Below are 15,698 nucleotides of genomic sequence, written 5' to 3'. Positions count from 1 at the left end.
GTAGACATCCTAGACATACCTACTAGGTGTAAGGTGGTGTCTCATTAGTTTTGATTTGCATTTCCCTAATGATTAGTGATGTCGAGCATCTTTTTTTGGGCTTATTGGCCAGTTGTATATTTTCTCTGTTGAAATGCCTAGTCAAATCTTTGCTCACTTTTAAATTGGGTTGTCTGGTTTTTGTTGTTAAGCTTTTGGAGTTTTCAAATTATTTTGAATATTAATCCCTTATCAGAGATATGATTGTGAGCATTTTCCCTCATTCTGTGTATTGATTTTTTACCTGTTGATATTGCCTTTTAATGCACAACATTTTCCAATATTCATGAAGTCTAATTTGTCTATTTTTCTTTTGTTGCCTTTGCCTTTGGTGTCATTTCCAAAAAGTTCTTAGAATTTAATGTCATGAAGCTTTTGCCCTACATTTTTCTTCTAAGAGTTTTATAGTTTTAGATCTTTCATTTAAACCTTTGATCCATTTTGAGTTGATTTTTGTGTGTGATATTAAATAAAGGTCCAACTTCATTCTTTTGCATGTGGATATCCAGTTTTCCCAGCACCATTTGTTGAAAGTTCTGCCCTTTGCCCCATTGAAAGGTATTTGCACCTGTCAAAAATCCCATATAGTCAAGGATTTATTCCTGTGCTATTTTATTACGTCGGTTTGTGTTTATGCAAGTATGACACTGTTTTGGTTGTGGTAGCTTTGTAGTAAGTTTTGAAACCTGGAAATGTGACTCCTCCAGCTTTATTCTTTTTCAAGAACTAGTAAGCTTCTCTTGAGAATTTTAGGGTGTTTTTTTTCTATTTCCACAAAACATGTCATTGGAATTTTTTGAAAAGGATTGCATTGAATCTGTAGACTGCTTTGGGGAGTGTTGATATCTTAACAATGTAAGTCTTCTAATCCATGAACAATGAATGTGTTTCCATTTATTTATATTTTCTTTAATTGCTTTCAGCAGTGTTTTATAGTTTTCATTGCACAAGTTTTTCACCTCCTTGTTTAAGTTCATTCATAAGTATATTGGTCTTTTCAATGCTATTGTAAATGGAATTATTATTGTAGTTTGTTTTCAGATTGTTCATTGTTCATGTATAGAAATGCATCTGATATTTGTGTGTAGGCTTTGTATCCTGTTACTTTGGTGAATTGATTTATTAGTTCTGATAGGGGTTTTTTTTTGTGCAGAGTCTTTAGTCTTTTTACATATAAGATCACATCACTTATGAACAAATACAATTTTATTTTGTCCTTTCTAATTTAGATATCTTTTATTTCTTTTTCTTGCATGACTGCTCTGGCAAGAACTTTCAGTACTGTATTGAATAGAAGTTGCAAAAGTTAGCATCCTTGCTGTGTTCCTGATTTTAGAGGAAAGACTTCCAGTTTTTTGCCATGAAGTATGTTTGGTGGGGGTTCTTCATATATGGCTTTAATTATACTGAGATAATTTCTTTCTATTTTTAGTTTTTTGAATGTTTTTATCATGAAAGGGTCTTGAAATTTGTCATATGTCTTTTTTCATTACTTAAGATGATCTTATTTTTCCCCTTAATTCTGTTAATGTGGTCAATTATATTCATTGATTTTTGTATATTGAACCATCCTTGCATTCCAGGAATAAATTCCACTTGGTCATGGTGTATAATTCTTTTAATATGCTGCCATTTGCTAGTATTTTGTTGAGCATTTTTACATGAGTGTTTTTAAGGGTTATTGATCTATAGTTTATTTCCTTGTAGTGTTCTTGCTTGGCTTTGGTGTTAGGGTAATACTGGCTTCATAGAGTGAATTAGAAAGTAATCCCTCCTTTTTACTTTTTAAAAAAAGTTTTAGGAGGGTTGATGTTAGTTCTTCTTTAAATGTTAGGTCCATATACACAATGGATTATTACTCAACCCTCAGAAAGGATGAATATCCAACTTTTGCATTAACGTGGGTGGGACTGGAGGAGGTTATGCTAAGTGAAATAAGTCAAACACAGAAAGTCAATTATCATATGGTCTCACTTATTTGTGGAACGTAAGGAATAACATGGAGGACATTAGGAGAAGGAAGGGAAAAATGAAGAGGGAGAAAACGGAGTGGGAGATGAACCATGAGAGACTATGGACTCCAGGAGACAAACTGAGGGTTTTAGAAGGGTAGGGGTTAGGGAGGATGGGTATTAAGGAGGGCACGGATTTCATGGAACACTGGGTGTTACACACAAACAATGAATCATGGAACACTACATCAGAAACTAATGATGTACTGTATGGTGACTAACAGAACACAATAAAAAAAATAAAAAATAAATTAAAAAAAATAAATGTTAGGTAGAATTTGCCCTTGAAGTCATCATGGCCAGGGCTTTTCCTTGTCAAGAGATTTTTTTGATTACTAATTCAATTTCCTTACTAGTTACAGAGGTATTCAGGTTTTCTATTTATTCATGGCTTAGAGTTGGTAGATTTTATGTTCCTAGAAATTTGTTCATTTCATTTAGGTTATCCAGTTTGTTAGCATATAATTGTTCATATGCTCTTTTATAATCCTTTTTTATTTCTGTGGAATTGGTAGTAATGTCCCCAGTTTTATTGCTGATTGTAGTAATGTGACTATTCTCTCTATATTTCTTAGTCCAGCTAGCTAAATGTTTGTCAATTTTGTTGATCTTTTCAAAGAACCAACTTCTGGTTTTATTGATTTATTTTGGTTTTATTTTCTGTTCTTTTTTCTATTCTCTGTTTCATTTATCTCTGCTCTAATTTTTTTTTAATCTTTGTTCTAATCTTTATTTTCTTTCTTTCACTAGCTTTGAGTTTAGTTTGTTCTTCTTTTTCTGTATCTAGTTCCTTAAGTCATAAATTTTGGTGGTTGCTTTGAGATCTTTCCTGTTTTTTAATGTAAAACTTTTCCTCTTAACAGTGATTTTGCTGCATTCTATGTTTTCATATGCTGTGGTTTTGTTTTCATTCATAGCTAAATATTTTATAATTTCCCTTGTGACTTCATCTTTGATTCATTGGCTGGTTGAGAGTATGCTGTTTAGTTTCCACAAATTTGTGAATTTTCACTCTCTTTCTGTTATGTTTCTAATGTCATTCTGTTCTGGCCAGGGAAGATGCTTTACATGATACATACCTTTTCAAGTATGTTGAGACTCAGTTTGTGGCATAACATGACCTATCCTGGAAAACATTCCATGTGTGCTTCGGATTTGTATGCCACATTCATGCATCTAGGTCCTTGAGATGTATACACATTCCTGCCACTCAGCCCCCACCTAGTTTTCATCCATAACACCCAGAGGCCCAGGCTAAGAAAACGAAAAGTGGGGCCTATTCAGAGAAGCCAGAAGCCTCCACCCTTTCCAGACTCTTCTCCTTGAGAGTGTGCCATTGTTGGATAGAGTTGTCTCTTAGATCTAGTGGGTTTATTGTGTTGTTTAAGTTCTCTATTTCCTTACTTATCTTTTGTCTGGTTGTTCTGTGAAAGGGAGGTATACAAAAAATGACTTCTAAAGGCTGAAGGAGACAAAAACAAAAACAAAAACAAAAACAAAAAAACCCTGAAGAAAAAGATCGAGAAGTCCAGCTTGATGAGAAATGGTTTATCAAGGGGACTCACGGACAGAAGTGTGTTTTGAGTGGATACAAGGCGAGTAGATCTCTGAAACCCCACCTCCTTTAGGACCTACTTTTATAGGCCTAGACGCTGGGAGTAAATGCTGAGGGACCACCCAAGAGGAGAATGTTTATGAACAGGTGTATGTCACAGGTTGTGCTATTCACTAGTAAGAGTTGAGTATTGAAATCTCAAACTATTATTCTAGAGCTGTCTATTTCTACCTTCATTTCTGTCAGTTTTTTGCTTCATATATATTGATAGTCTACCACTAGGTGCATAAAAGTTCATAATTGTTAATATCTTCTTACTGCATTGACCCTTTCATTAATATAAATGTTCTTCTTTGTCTCTTATAACCCTTTTTGATTTTAAAGTCTGTTTTGTCTGATATAAATATAGCCATCCTTATTCTCTTTTGGTTAATATGTGCATGGAATATAATTTTTCATCCTTTTATTTTCAAAATATTTGTGTCCTGAGCTCTTCAGTGATTCTCTTGTAGATAGCATGTAGTTAGATAATTTAAAAAATCCATTCTGCCAATCTCCACCTTTTGATTAGAGATTTTAATCTATTTACATGTGAAGTAATTATTGGTAAGTAGGGACTTACTCCTTTCATTCTGCTATTTGCTTTCTTTATGCTTTCTAGCTTTTTTTGGTCCCTCATTTTCTGCATTACTGTCTTCTTTTGTGTTTAGATGATTTTTTGTAGTGGAATGTTTATATTTCTTTTTCATTTCCTTTTGTTTGTATTCTAGAGAATATAGGACTCATATATACATAAAATTATAGGACTATAATTTGAATTTATACCAGCTTAACTTCAATAACATATAAAAACTGATCCTTTTCAGCTCTACCCCCATACTTTTTGGTCAGTGATATCACCAAGTTACATCTTAATACATTATGTGTCCCCAAATAAACTAATAATTATTTTAAATGCATTAGTCTCTTAAATCATTTAGAAAACATGAAAGCAGTACTATAAACCATTGTTGCAATAAAAATAGCTCTTATAATTGCCTTTTTATTTATCGAGGTCTTTATTTCTTTATATGGCTTCAAGTTACTGTCTAGTGTCTTTTCATTTCACCCTATAAGACTCCCTTGAGCACTTCTTACAAGGCAGGTTTACTTCACTATCTTCCCAGAATCCTTTATAATGGCCTCTTTCAGTAATTTTAATTTGGATTTATTTATTTGATATGATGCTGTGTATTTGTGAAAAGAAAGAATTAAGATTAGTATTTATAATTTTTAAATATATAAAGCACCATTTTTTGATCACCATATTTTGATCATTGCAAATGTTTGGAATATATTTGCCACAAGTAAAAAGAAGTTTGACTCATTGTGGCTGTTTTAGTCATGATTCTTTAGAAAAAGAGAACCAAATGAATATATATATATATATATGTATATATATATATATATATATGAAGAGATTTATTATGACTTGACTCATGTGATTATGGAGCTAAGGAGTCCCAAGATCTATGGCTGGCAAGCTGGTGAATCAGAAGAGCTGATAATCGGGGCACCTGGGTGGCTCAGTGGGTTGGAGCCTCTGCCTTCAGCTCGGGTCATGATCTCAGGGTCCTGGGATCGAGCCCTGCATTGAGCTCTCTGCTCGGCAGGGAGCCTGCTTCCCTTCCTCTCTCTCTGTCTGCCTCTCTCCCTGCTTGTGATCTCTGTCTGTCAGATAAACAAATAAAAATATTTTTAAAAAAGAAGAGCTGATAATCATGAAGTTGTACAACACCCATCACTAATTTTAGAGCATTGTCATTATGTCCCAAAGAAATCCCATACTTACTAGCATTCACTACTCATTTTCCTTGCCCTCAACCAGCTTGAGGCAACATAAAATTTACTTTCTACCTCTACAGATTTACCTATACTAAACATTTCATATAAGTGGACTCTTATAATATGTGGTCTTTTTAAACAAAATTCTTTCACTTAAGATAATATTTTCAAGGTTCATCCACATTGCAGCCTGTGTAAGAACATAATGTTTTATTGTTAAGTAATATTCCGTTGAATGGACATACATTTTATTTATCCATTCATGACCTGATAGACATAAGGGTTGTTTTTATGTTTGACTATTATGAATAATGCTGTTATGAACATTTGTGTGCAAGTTTTTGTGAATATATATCCTCATTTCTCTTGAATATATACCTAGTAGTACATGTTTCACTTTTTAAGGAACTGTCAGACTGTTTTTAAAGTGGCTACACCATTTTACATTCTATCAGCAATGTACAGGGTTTCAAATTTTCCACATCCTTGCCAATACTTGTTTTTATCTGTCTTTTTGATCATAGCCATCCTGCTGGGTATGAATGACATTTCATTGTGGTTTGGATTTGCATTTTCCTGATGTCTAATGGTATTTAGCATTCTTTTATGTGCTCAACATCTGTATATTCTATTTGAAGAAAGTCTATTCACATTCTTTACCCATTTTTTAATGAGGTAACTATTTTATAATTGAATTCTCAAGAGTTCTGTATATATTTTAGATATAAGTGCCTTATAAGGTACAGAGTTTATGGACATTTTCTCCTATTCTGTGCATTGTCTTCTCACTTTTTGATGGTGCCTTTTGAATTACGAGGGTTTACAATTTCGATGGTTCAGTTTATCTATTTTTTCTTTTGTTGCATATGGTTTTAGTGTTGTATCTAAGACACAATTTCATTACCCAAGGTCATGAAGTTTCATAGTTTTAGCTCTTACACTTAGATCTGATTAATTTTTTTAAAGATTTTATTTTATTTTTATTTTTATTTTTTTTTAGAGAGAGAGGAGAGGGAGAGGGCAGAGAAAGAGGGAGAAAGAGAATCTTAAGCAGTCTCTACACCCAGCACAGAGCCTGACTCAGGGCTGGATCTCATGACATTGAGACTGTGACCTGAGCCGAAGACAAGAATCAGACACAACCAACTTAGCCACCCAGGTGCCCCCTTTGATTAATTTTGTAATTGATTTTAATATATGTTGTGATATATGGGTATAGCTTTCTTTTCTGTTACATGTGGATATTTTATTGGCCCCAGCACCATTTCTTTGAAAATATTTATCTATATCCATTGAATTATTTTGGCACTCTTGTTGAAATGAGCTGACCATTCTTTTGAAGGTTTATTTTTGGACTTTAAATTCTATTCTATTGACTTATGTCTATCCTTATACCAGTGCCACATTCTCTTGTTATCATAGCTTTTTTTTTTCTTTATCATGAAGGAATGTTAGATTTCTCAGGATCCATTGAGATGTTCATATGGCTTTTGTCCTTTTGTATTATATGATATATTACATTGGTTGATTCTTGGATGTTAAACCAACCTTGCAGTTCTGGGATAAATCCCTCTTGGTCATAGTATATAATCCTTTTTATTTGTTGCTGGTATCAGTTTGCTTATATTTTGTTGAGGATTTTTTTTTGCATTTATATTCATAAAAGATGTTAGTGCATAGTTTTCTTTTCTTATGATATCTTTGTCTGGTTTTGATATCAGTAATCATGACCTTGTAGAGTAAGTTGGGAAGTGTTCCCTTCTCTTAAAGTTTTTGGAAGAGTTTGTAAAGAGTTGGTATTAATTTTTAAGTACAAGCGTTTGGATTTTTTTACAGCTTGCTTTATAGTTTACCCTTTGCTATTGTTCAGTTGCAGGTGGGGTTATAAATGGGAGCAGGAAGATGGTGTTTAAGGCTGATCATCCCTTGTAGAATAATTGGCAGTGAAAGGACAGGACTCCAGATAAAAATGTTGAGTCCTCATTCTTCCTACTTCTAAACCGTGCTGGATTGTCCTACTGGAAGACATTCTTCATGGCAGAAACAAATTACAAAGGCTTTTATATCTTGAATTCTGAACCATAGTTGGAAGATGCCTTTCAGTGCTGTTTTCCTCATTGGAGCCATGGGTACAAGCCCAACTTACTGTCCCGACTTTAAGAAAATTACCTGTAACTTATTGCTACAAATTTATATTTAAAAAATCATATAAACAAAACAAATGAGTGAAAGGAAAGAAATGAAAGTGAGATTGGCAAACCAAGAAACAGACTTTTAATGTAGAAAACAAATTGATGGTTACCAAAGGGGAGGTGGGTGGAGGGATGGGTTAAATAGGTAATAGGAATTAAGGAATGCATTTGTGATGAACATCAGGTGTTGTATAGAAGTGTTGAATTACTATACTGCACACTTGAAACCAATATTACACTGTATGTTAACTAACTGGAATTCAAATAAAAACCTTAAAAAAAGAGAGAGCCTGTTTACCTGAATTACTCTTGAGTAGGAGAGTCTGAGAACAAGGAGAGCGTTTGTTGAATCCCAGACATCATGTAAGGTAATCCAAACAATAAATATTTAGATTGTCTTCCTACATGTTTCAGAGTACTTTTGGTCATTAATCATTCTACCAACTCAGTGGAAAAATTACACTGAAGAAATAATAACTAATATTTATTAAATAATTATAATGTGCCAAATACCATTTTAAATTCTTTCTATATACTATCTTTTATCCTCACAGCAATATTATGAAGTCAATATTAATATTATTCTCCACTTAATAGATGTGGAAACTCAGAAGCAGAGAGGTCATGTGGGTTGCTTCATGTATTGGTAGAGCCAGTATTTGACTTTGATTATGGGACCCTACAGCCCACTGTGAACCAGAAGTTAGAGTGGATTAGGCATATTCCAGAGCAGGGGTTCAGATTCAGGGTTCCTGTATCATAATTTTTGAGTTTATAAGTCATTTGTTTCTCTCTTGATGAAGACTAACATTTAAGATCTTCATAGAGGGTGTGCTAAGATGGTCCCAAGGATTTTAGATGAGACCATCTCCCTCTGCAGGGATGATGTAACAGACAAGTTAACAAAATAAATATTTAATATTTATTGAGTGCTATGTTTCATGGCAAGTGAATCACTTGTATAAATTAATTGAATCTGCAAAGTAACTCTGTGAGTTAAATATTATTATCACTTTTATTTATAGATGAAACCACTGAAGCAAGTATATATACTTTGCCCAAAGTCAATTAGCAATAATTTCCATAACCCAGATTTGAACCTAGATAGTTTTGCTCCTCAGTCTCTGTTCTTAATCATTTTGCTATGCAATTTCTCTAAGTAAGTAAATAGTCACCAGACATAATTGTCACAACAGTGCAGTCACACCAAGAAAGCAGTGATAAGACTGGATCATTCATGTTTATGCATGGGGAGGTTGGAGTCCCTTCTACAGAAGAGAAATGTGCTATGGCTGAGAGGAGGAGAAAGAGTTTCCTACAAATATGAGGCAACATGAAACAAACATGGAAGTAGGAAAAGAAAAATTACTTTTAAGAGGGAGACTGTTAGCTTGTGCCTTCACAGAAGATGGAAATAGGCTGATAGGGAGTGGTGCACACTGGGAAACCTGTGCCAGCTTGGTCCCGAGGGAGTTGTGGTTTGGGAAGGTTTGGAGTCCTACCTCAGGATCGAAAAGGGGCAGTCTGAAAGAGCAACTTTTGGAAATGAGTTTGATAAACTCAATTAGCATGTATAGAGGTTGGATCAACAATAGATTAACAGAAACTTTAATGATAAGTGTTTTTAGTAATCTAAGAAGCATATGGAAATTACCAGGAAAAACTTGACTATTGGGGTAATATTTTTGTTTTAGTGCCAAAATTCTCCCGGTTTTCATTTTCTTGTAGCAGTTAAATCAGAGACTGGGATTTATTCAGCACTGTTCTTCATGGAAGCACAAACATTTCCCATAGTTCTACAATTTTCCTGCAAAACATTCTACCACCAGTGCTGGGCTGCATGTTTGGATCTCTGTGGTTGAGAGGGAAGAGAGTATCCCCAGAGCTTGTACATGACCAGAGAGCTGGATGTATGTGGGCAGTTTTCTTCCAGCGGTGTGGGTCTTCTGGTCTGTAGCTTTGATGAACTTCAGAGCTTTCTTTGTCTTCTCGAACACATGTGTTCACTCACCTCTTGGTCCTGAAGGCATTGTTAATGTTCTTTTCAGTTTGAGGCAATTCGCAACTTTAAGGGATCATCAAAGTATCAAAATAAATTTCACGTAATGTTTTTAATGAGATGATCATTAAGTTGAAGTTTCTAAGTTATTTTTAACAAAAAGATAAATTCACATCAAAAGCAAATAAACCAATGTTGCCCACCCATCCCAGTTCTCATATGCAAACTCTCACTGGAGAGTCAAATGCCAAATACAGACACTTAAAAAATACTTTTGGTCCATTTTTACTTTAAAAAAAAAATTTTATTTATTTACTTGACAGAGAGAGATCACCAGTAGGCAGAGAGACAGGCAGAGAGAGAGGGGGAAGCAGACTCCCCTTTGAGCAGAGAGCCTGATGCAGGGCTCAATCCCAGGACCCTGAGACCATGACCTGAGTTGAAGGCAGAGGCTTAACCCGCTGAGCCACCCAGGTTCCCCAGTCCATTTCTACTTTTAAGGTAACCTGATGCCTTCTTTTCTCAAGTCCTCACACAGGTATTCAGGAATACCAGGATGGTGTGCCAAAAATCCCGACAGCTTGTATCACAGTGGAAGATGCAGAGATGATATCCAGGATGGCTTCTCGTGGGAACAGAATTGTTATTCAGCTGAAGATGGGGGCAAAGAACTACCCAGATGCTGATTCCTTCAACACTGTAGCAGAGATCATTGGCAGCAAGTACCCAGAGCAGGTGAGTGAAGGAGGTACATGGGCTGTCTGGGAACAGAAACTCATCCAAGGCAGGGTCTTTATTTTTTTCCCCCCACCAAAAGTTTTACAATGAATTGAAGAATGAAATAGGATCCATGGTGTGGAAATTCAACGTGTGTGTGTGTGTGTGTGTGTGTTATTTATTCCATTTGGAGCCACGTTGGCACTTGAGATCATACCAATAGCTAATATTTATTGTGCTTATTGTGTGGATTGTGTTATTTGAGTCTTTCAAAACTCAGTGAAGTAGGATTTATTTTTATCATTTCAAAGGTGACATAGAAGGAAACTCAGGTCCACACAGCTAGTAAGTGACTGAGAAGGAACTCAAAACCAGCACCTTATAAATGTTAAATCAAGTTTTAGACCACAATAATTTCCTATTTTTTTTCCTTAGCAAAGTTTGAAAATCAAATAGTACTAGAGGTAGATTCAGACTATGCTAACTGAAGGTTAAATAAGTTTAGCAAGTTACTTATTCTCCGAGTCTTAGAGAACTTGTCTGCAAAGAAGGGATGGTCTATGTAATGTAGCAGGATTATCGCGATGTCTCAATGAGCCCCAGTCCATCACATAGCCTAGCACAGTGTTTGGTAGAGTGCAGACACTCATTTAATGGAAGTTTACTTCACATGACATCGAGTGTACAAAAAACCCAGTTCTGATAAGATGTCTGGTGCAGATTTCCTCTATTAGTAATTATTGAAATGCTGAAAAATAGCACTTGAAGTTCAAGTTATTCTAGAATTACAGACTTGTATTTTGCTTAAAGGGGTAAATGGGATGAAAGAAAAAGTGAATAGTGGTGGAGAAACAAACCTTCTGTACATGTCTTTATTCAGGACCTCTCCTAGTCATAAGGGCTCTGTTGCAGTGAGGATTTGTATTATGTTCAGGTCCTTTTTTTCCTTCCCAAAATACATCCAGGTTGTGGGCATGCATCAGCCTTAGGCTTGTAGCTACAGGAATCATGGAAAAGCAAGATCTCAGAAGGACCCTTGGGAGTCAAATAGCTATAGACAAACTCTAGTTTTCAATGTAGAGAAAAGAAACAAATAAGCCCCTTGCCCTTTAGGAACCTGATAACAGCAAAAGAGCCCAGAGTCTATGTTCCAGTTTCCAAGGAGTCAGACTCCTTAAAGTATATAATCCTTACCAGGTATGTTCCCCAGTTAGTAGTTCCAGGATAAAGTGTTGCCATTTTTAAGGCTGCTAGTCCAGGGCAGGGGGGTTTAGGATTATCTGTGATCAGTTGTCTGGGTGAGCAGCCTGCTCTGGCCCCTAGGCTGGGTGGCAAGATGAGAATGAGTTATTGGGAGCCTTAGTCTGAAACTGCCAGGGGGTGTCAAGGTCTGAGCTAAAGCATTAAAGCAGGGGAGTTCTTGGGGCTATAGCGGCCTGAAGGCTGAAGTCATGCTGGCTCACAGGGCTTCCTAAGAGCCACTGACATCTCCTGGTTGGGAAGGCTTGGGCCTATTCCTCAGCTTGGGCTGATTGAAAAAAAAAATCAGCTTTACAGAAATATAATTACATAAATTTACCAAATTTAAGTGTATAATTCAATGAGCTTTGAAAAATGTACGCAGCAATGTAACCACTACAGCGCTCACAATAGGGAATGTTTTCATTACTCCAAACATTGCCTCGTGTGCCTTTGCTGTCCCCTGGTAGCTACTGATCCACTTTCTAGATCTAGAGTTTTTTCTTCTCTAGAATTTCATAAAAGTGGAGCCATTGAACGTGTAGTCTTTTGAGTCTAGCTTCTTTCACTCACATATAGTGCTTTTGAGATTAATCCATGTTGTTTTACCAATTGTCTATCCCTCTATATTGCTGCTGAGTGATATTTTATCACATGGATATACCACAATTTGTTTATCCATTCAGCAGTTGGACATCTGGTTGGTTTCTAGTTTTTGACTGTTACCAGTAGAACTTCTGTGAATATTTTTGTGCAAGTCTTTCTGTGGACCTACGTCTTCATTTCTTGTTGGGTAAATGCCTAAGAGTAGAGTTGCTGAGTCAGCCTGAATATTTAGCATGCTGATCTCCATCAGGATGCTTCAGTCCCTGTATTCTGGTGGGGATAGCATCTTCTCTAGGTGGGTGGATTCCAGAGAGTTCCCAAGACTCAGGATTAAATTTTTACCTCTACCATAGCATTGCATAGCATTCCAGAAGTGGGTTATAAGTATGGTGTTACCAAGATATACAAGGTAGAAAATTAACAAAAGTTTTCCTACGAAGAAGTCACAGTATTACTTCCACAGAAGAAATGGAGATGAGTGCAGTGAAGTCTATGTGACTATTTTGGGGGAGGAATCTGCCTCAGAGTCTGTGTGAAACCACAGGGGATGTCCAGACTGTGAAGGAAGGCAGCAAGCATGTGTTCTTCTCTCTAGGCATTAGGTGAGTTAAGGAACCTGAATAAGCATAGTCCATCCCTGATCAATGCTTACCCCTTCTATGAAGCTTCCTCGGGTAACCCTGACCTCATCTCAGCACTATATGCTCTTATGTCATCTCCCGCCAGAGCTTGCTAAGGCCCCGAGCAGGCAGTCTGTTTACTTTTTTTGCTTTTCACTAATGCTTATCCCAGGACTTGGCATGTAATAGCTTTCAACACATATTTTTTTTAAGATTTTATTTATTTGAGAGAGAGAGAGAGATCACAAGTAGGCAGAGAGGCAGGCAGAGAGAGAGAGAGGGGGAAGCAGGCTCCCTGCTGAGCAGAGAGCCTGATGTGGGGCTCGATCCTAGGACCCTGAGATTATGACCTGAGCCGAAGGCAGAGGCTTTAACTCACTGAGCCACCCAGGTGCCCCTCAACACATATTTTGTTTTAGTAAAATGAAGAGAGGAAGTAAAGGAGAAAGAGGCTGGAGAATTTTCTTAATCTCAATTCCTTTTAAATCTAGAAGTTCTCCTGCCCATGTAGAATACTGATTGTCCATTGACATATTGAACATGACCCCTAAATGCAGCTATTGTCCAAAGCTGAACATGTCAACTCCTTCGATCCTGAACACTTGCCTTAGTTTCTGTCTCTGCAAAAGGAGCCGTGTTTACCTGCCAGCACGGTGAGTTAGTTTTCATTTTCTCCTCTTTATCACTGACCTGTGGCTGACACCCATCCTATTAAGTGTCCTAATTCAGGCCCTTGCTATTCCCCCCTGATTTTACTTCTGATCTCTCCCCTATTTTTGCCATAAAGCTCAGAGCTGTTTTAAAACGTTGATCTCCACCTGGTGTTTCCTGCTGTCAGACTCCACCTCCTGTTCCCTATGAAATATAGGTTATGATACAGATAAATACTGGGGTGAGTAATCAGAGGGGAGCAGAAGACAGAGGAAAAGAGACATGGAGGGAGGGAGGCAGGTATAGGTAAGAGGAAATTACGTAGCAGAAAACGAATGCTCAGAAGCAAGCAGAAAATGAGAGTGAAGGAGGGAAAGGACACGTCTGCTGGAGATTCAGATGCCTACTAAGAACCATTCTCTCTTTGGCTGGTAAGGGAGTCTAGCTCTCCTCAACTCTGGCAAACATTCTGAAAATCGCTCAGCTTTGTTTTTAATTGTAAGTACAGTAGTCCTGCCTTATCTGAGGTTTCGCCTTCCACGGGTTCAGTTACGTGTGGTCATCTGCAGTCCGGAAGCTGATGCTCCCTCTTCTGACGTAAGGTCAGCTCAGTAGTAAGTGAAGGCCAAATCCCATGCCTACGCCATTCCCCTCAGTGTGGCTCATCACGTAGGCATTTTATCTTCACACTTCCTTGTAAGAAGAGTGAGGCCAGTACAGTAAGGTATTTTGAGAGAGACACCACATTCACATGACATTTATTACAGCATGCTGGTATAATTGTCCTGTTCTATTATGTTATTGTTGTTAAGCTCTGTGCCGAATTTAGAAGTTAAACTTTATCATAGGTGTGTGTACAGGAAAAAATATAGTATATATAAGGTGCAATGTTATCCATAGTTTCAGGCATCTACCGGATGAGTCAGAGGACTCTTGGAATGTGTCCCCTGTGGATAAGGAGGGGACTACTGTAATGGCCACAGTGACATAAACATTGAATTGTTTCAGGTGGCTAACTTATCTCTGACACATCCTCTCTACCTTGCTCTCCCTATCGCACTGAAGAAGAGTATTCAATAATGCTGAGCAAGTTACTTGCAATGGAAATTAGCTCTAAAAAGAAAGAGGGTTTATTGCACTTTCTTATCATTCTGCTTGCAGATTGAACATCCTGGGTGACTAGAGGGTAGGCTCACATTCACACAGTGGCTGACAGACGTCCTTCAGGACTAGCACCCAGCACAACCCCTTCTATCTCATTATTCACACACAGGAAAGAAAAGCAGTTACCACATAGAGAATCCCTCTGATTTGGCCCAAGAACCATGGACAAGGTGTGGTGATTTTCAGCTCTAGAAAAGTGTATACGTGATTGATGAGGCATTGATACCTTTTGAAACCCTGTTGCATAATTCAGCCATAAGCTTTAAGTTCTGAATTAGCAATAGGCTTTTAAAAATGCCAATAATACAAGTACTTTATTGAGTTTCAATATGTGAAAATGGCCGAAGAGGGGTATTATGTTCATTAATTCTACTCTCCTCCCAAAGAACCCACAGTGACATGTTTTGGGTCTTCCAAGCCCAGAATCATGCCAGTGTCAGGGGGACCCTGTCCTGACAGTAGCCTGAATAACCCTTTCCTGTGATGCTGCCAGGGTCCCTCACTCCAACAAACAGGCAAATACACAAGGAGGGTTGTGCTCAAACTGACCTGACAAAAGGGCCGATGACCTGAAACTAGGGAGTTAGTGCACCTGTAGGACAGACTCTCTCCTGAGAACAGACTCTCCAGTGTTGACTCTTGGGGCTGGCCCATTTTTTCTGCTCGTCAGTGATTTACTAGGCCTTACTATATTCCAGAAGTCTTCTGAGGGAATTGTATGAAAAAGAAAAGTGTTACACATTTTTTTTGGTTGATAATATCCAAACCCATTTTGATAAAGCCTTGATGAGTGAAATTTTTTTTATACATACATTTTCCCTATAACAGTTATTTTCATGGATTTAAAGAACAATTTCAGTTTCATATAAGGTATTATTTCAGATATAATGCAGTACTGTGCAGGCCAGTGGGAAACATTGACATGAAAGTTCTAGTTTGTTAACTGGATAGCTCACTTTTTCTTTGTGTGTATGGGTGGAGGGGGTAGGGTTTCTTTAATTTCTACACTATTAACATTTTGGGCCAAATAATTCTTGGTTGTAGGGGTCTGCTCTGTGCACTGTAGAATATTTAGCAGCA

At 37.1% G+C, this 15,698-nt stretch overlaps 1 protein-coding gene across 1 annotated transcript in view; it reads left to right on the top strand.

The window, feature by feature from the left end:
- LOC111146606 (carboxypeptidase Q) overlaps positions 1 to 15,698 on the top strand; it is a 496,537-nt gene that overhangs the window by 203,942 nt on the left and 276,897 nt on the right. Inside the window, exon 4 of the mRNA XM_022502233.1 lies at positions 10,149 to 10,356. Within this exon, the coding sequence (XP_022357941.1) occupies positions 10,149 to 10,356 (208 nt within the window). The remainder of the gene's footprint in view (positions 1 to 10,148; positions 10,357 to 15,698) is intronic.

The sequence above is a fragment of the Enhydra lutris genome, unplaced genomic scaffold (assembly GCF_002288905.1).
Source record: "Enhydra lutris kenyoni isolate GAN:26980312 unplaced genomic scaffold, ASM228890v2 scaffoldscaffold14, whole genome shotgun sequence".
NCBI classification, from domain to species: Eukaryota; Metazoa; Chordata; class Mammalia; order Carnivora; family Mustelidae; genus Enhydra; species Enhydra lutris.
The sequence above is the reverse complement of the archived record's forward strand: the minus strand, read 5'-3'. Positions and strand labels throughout refer to the sequence as shown.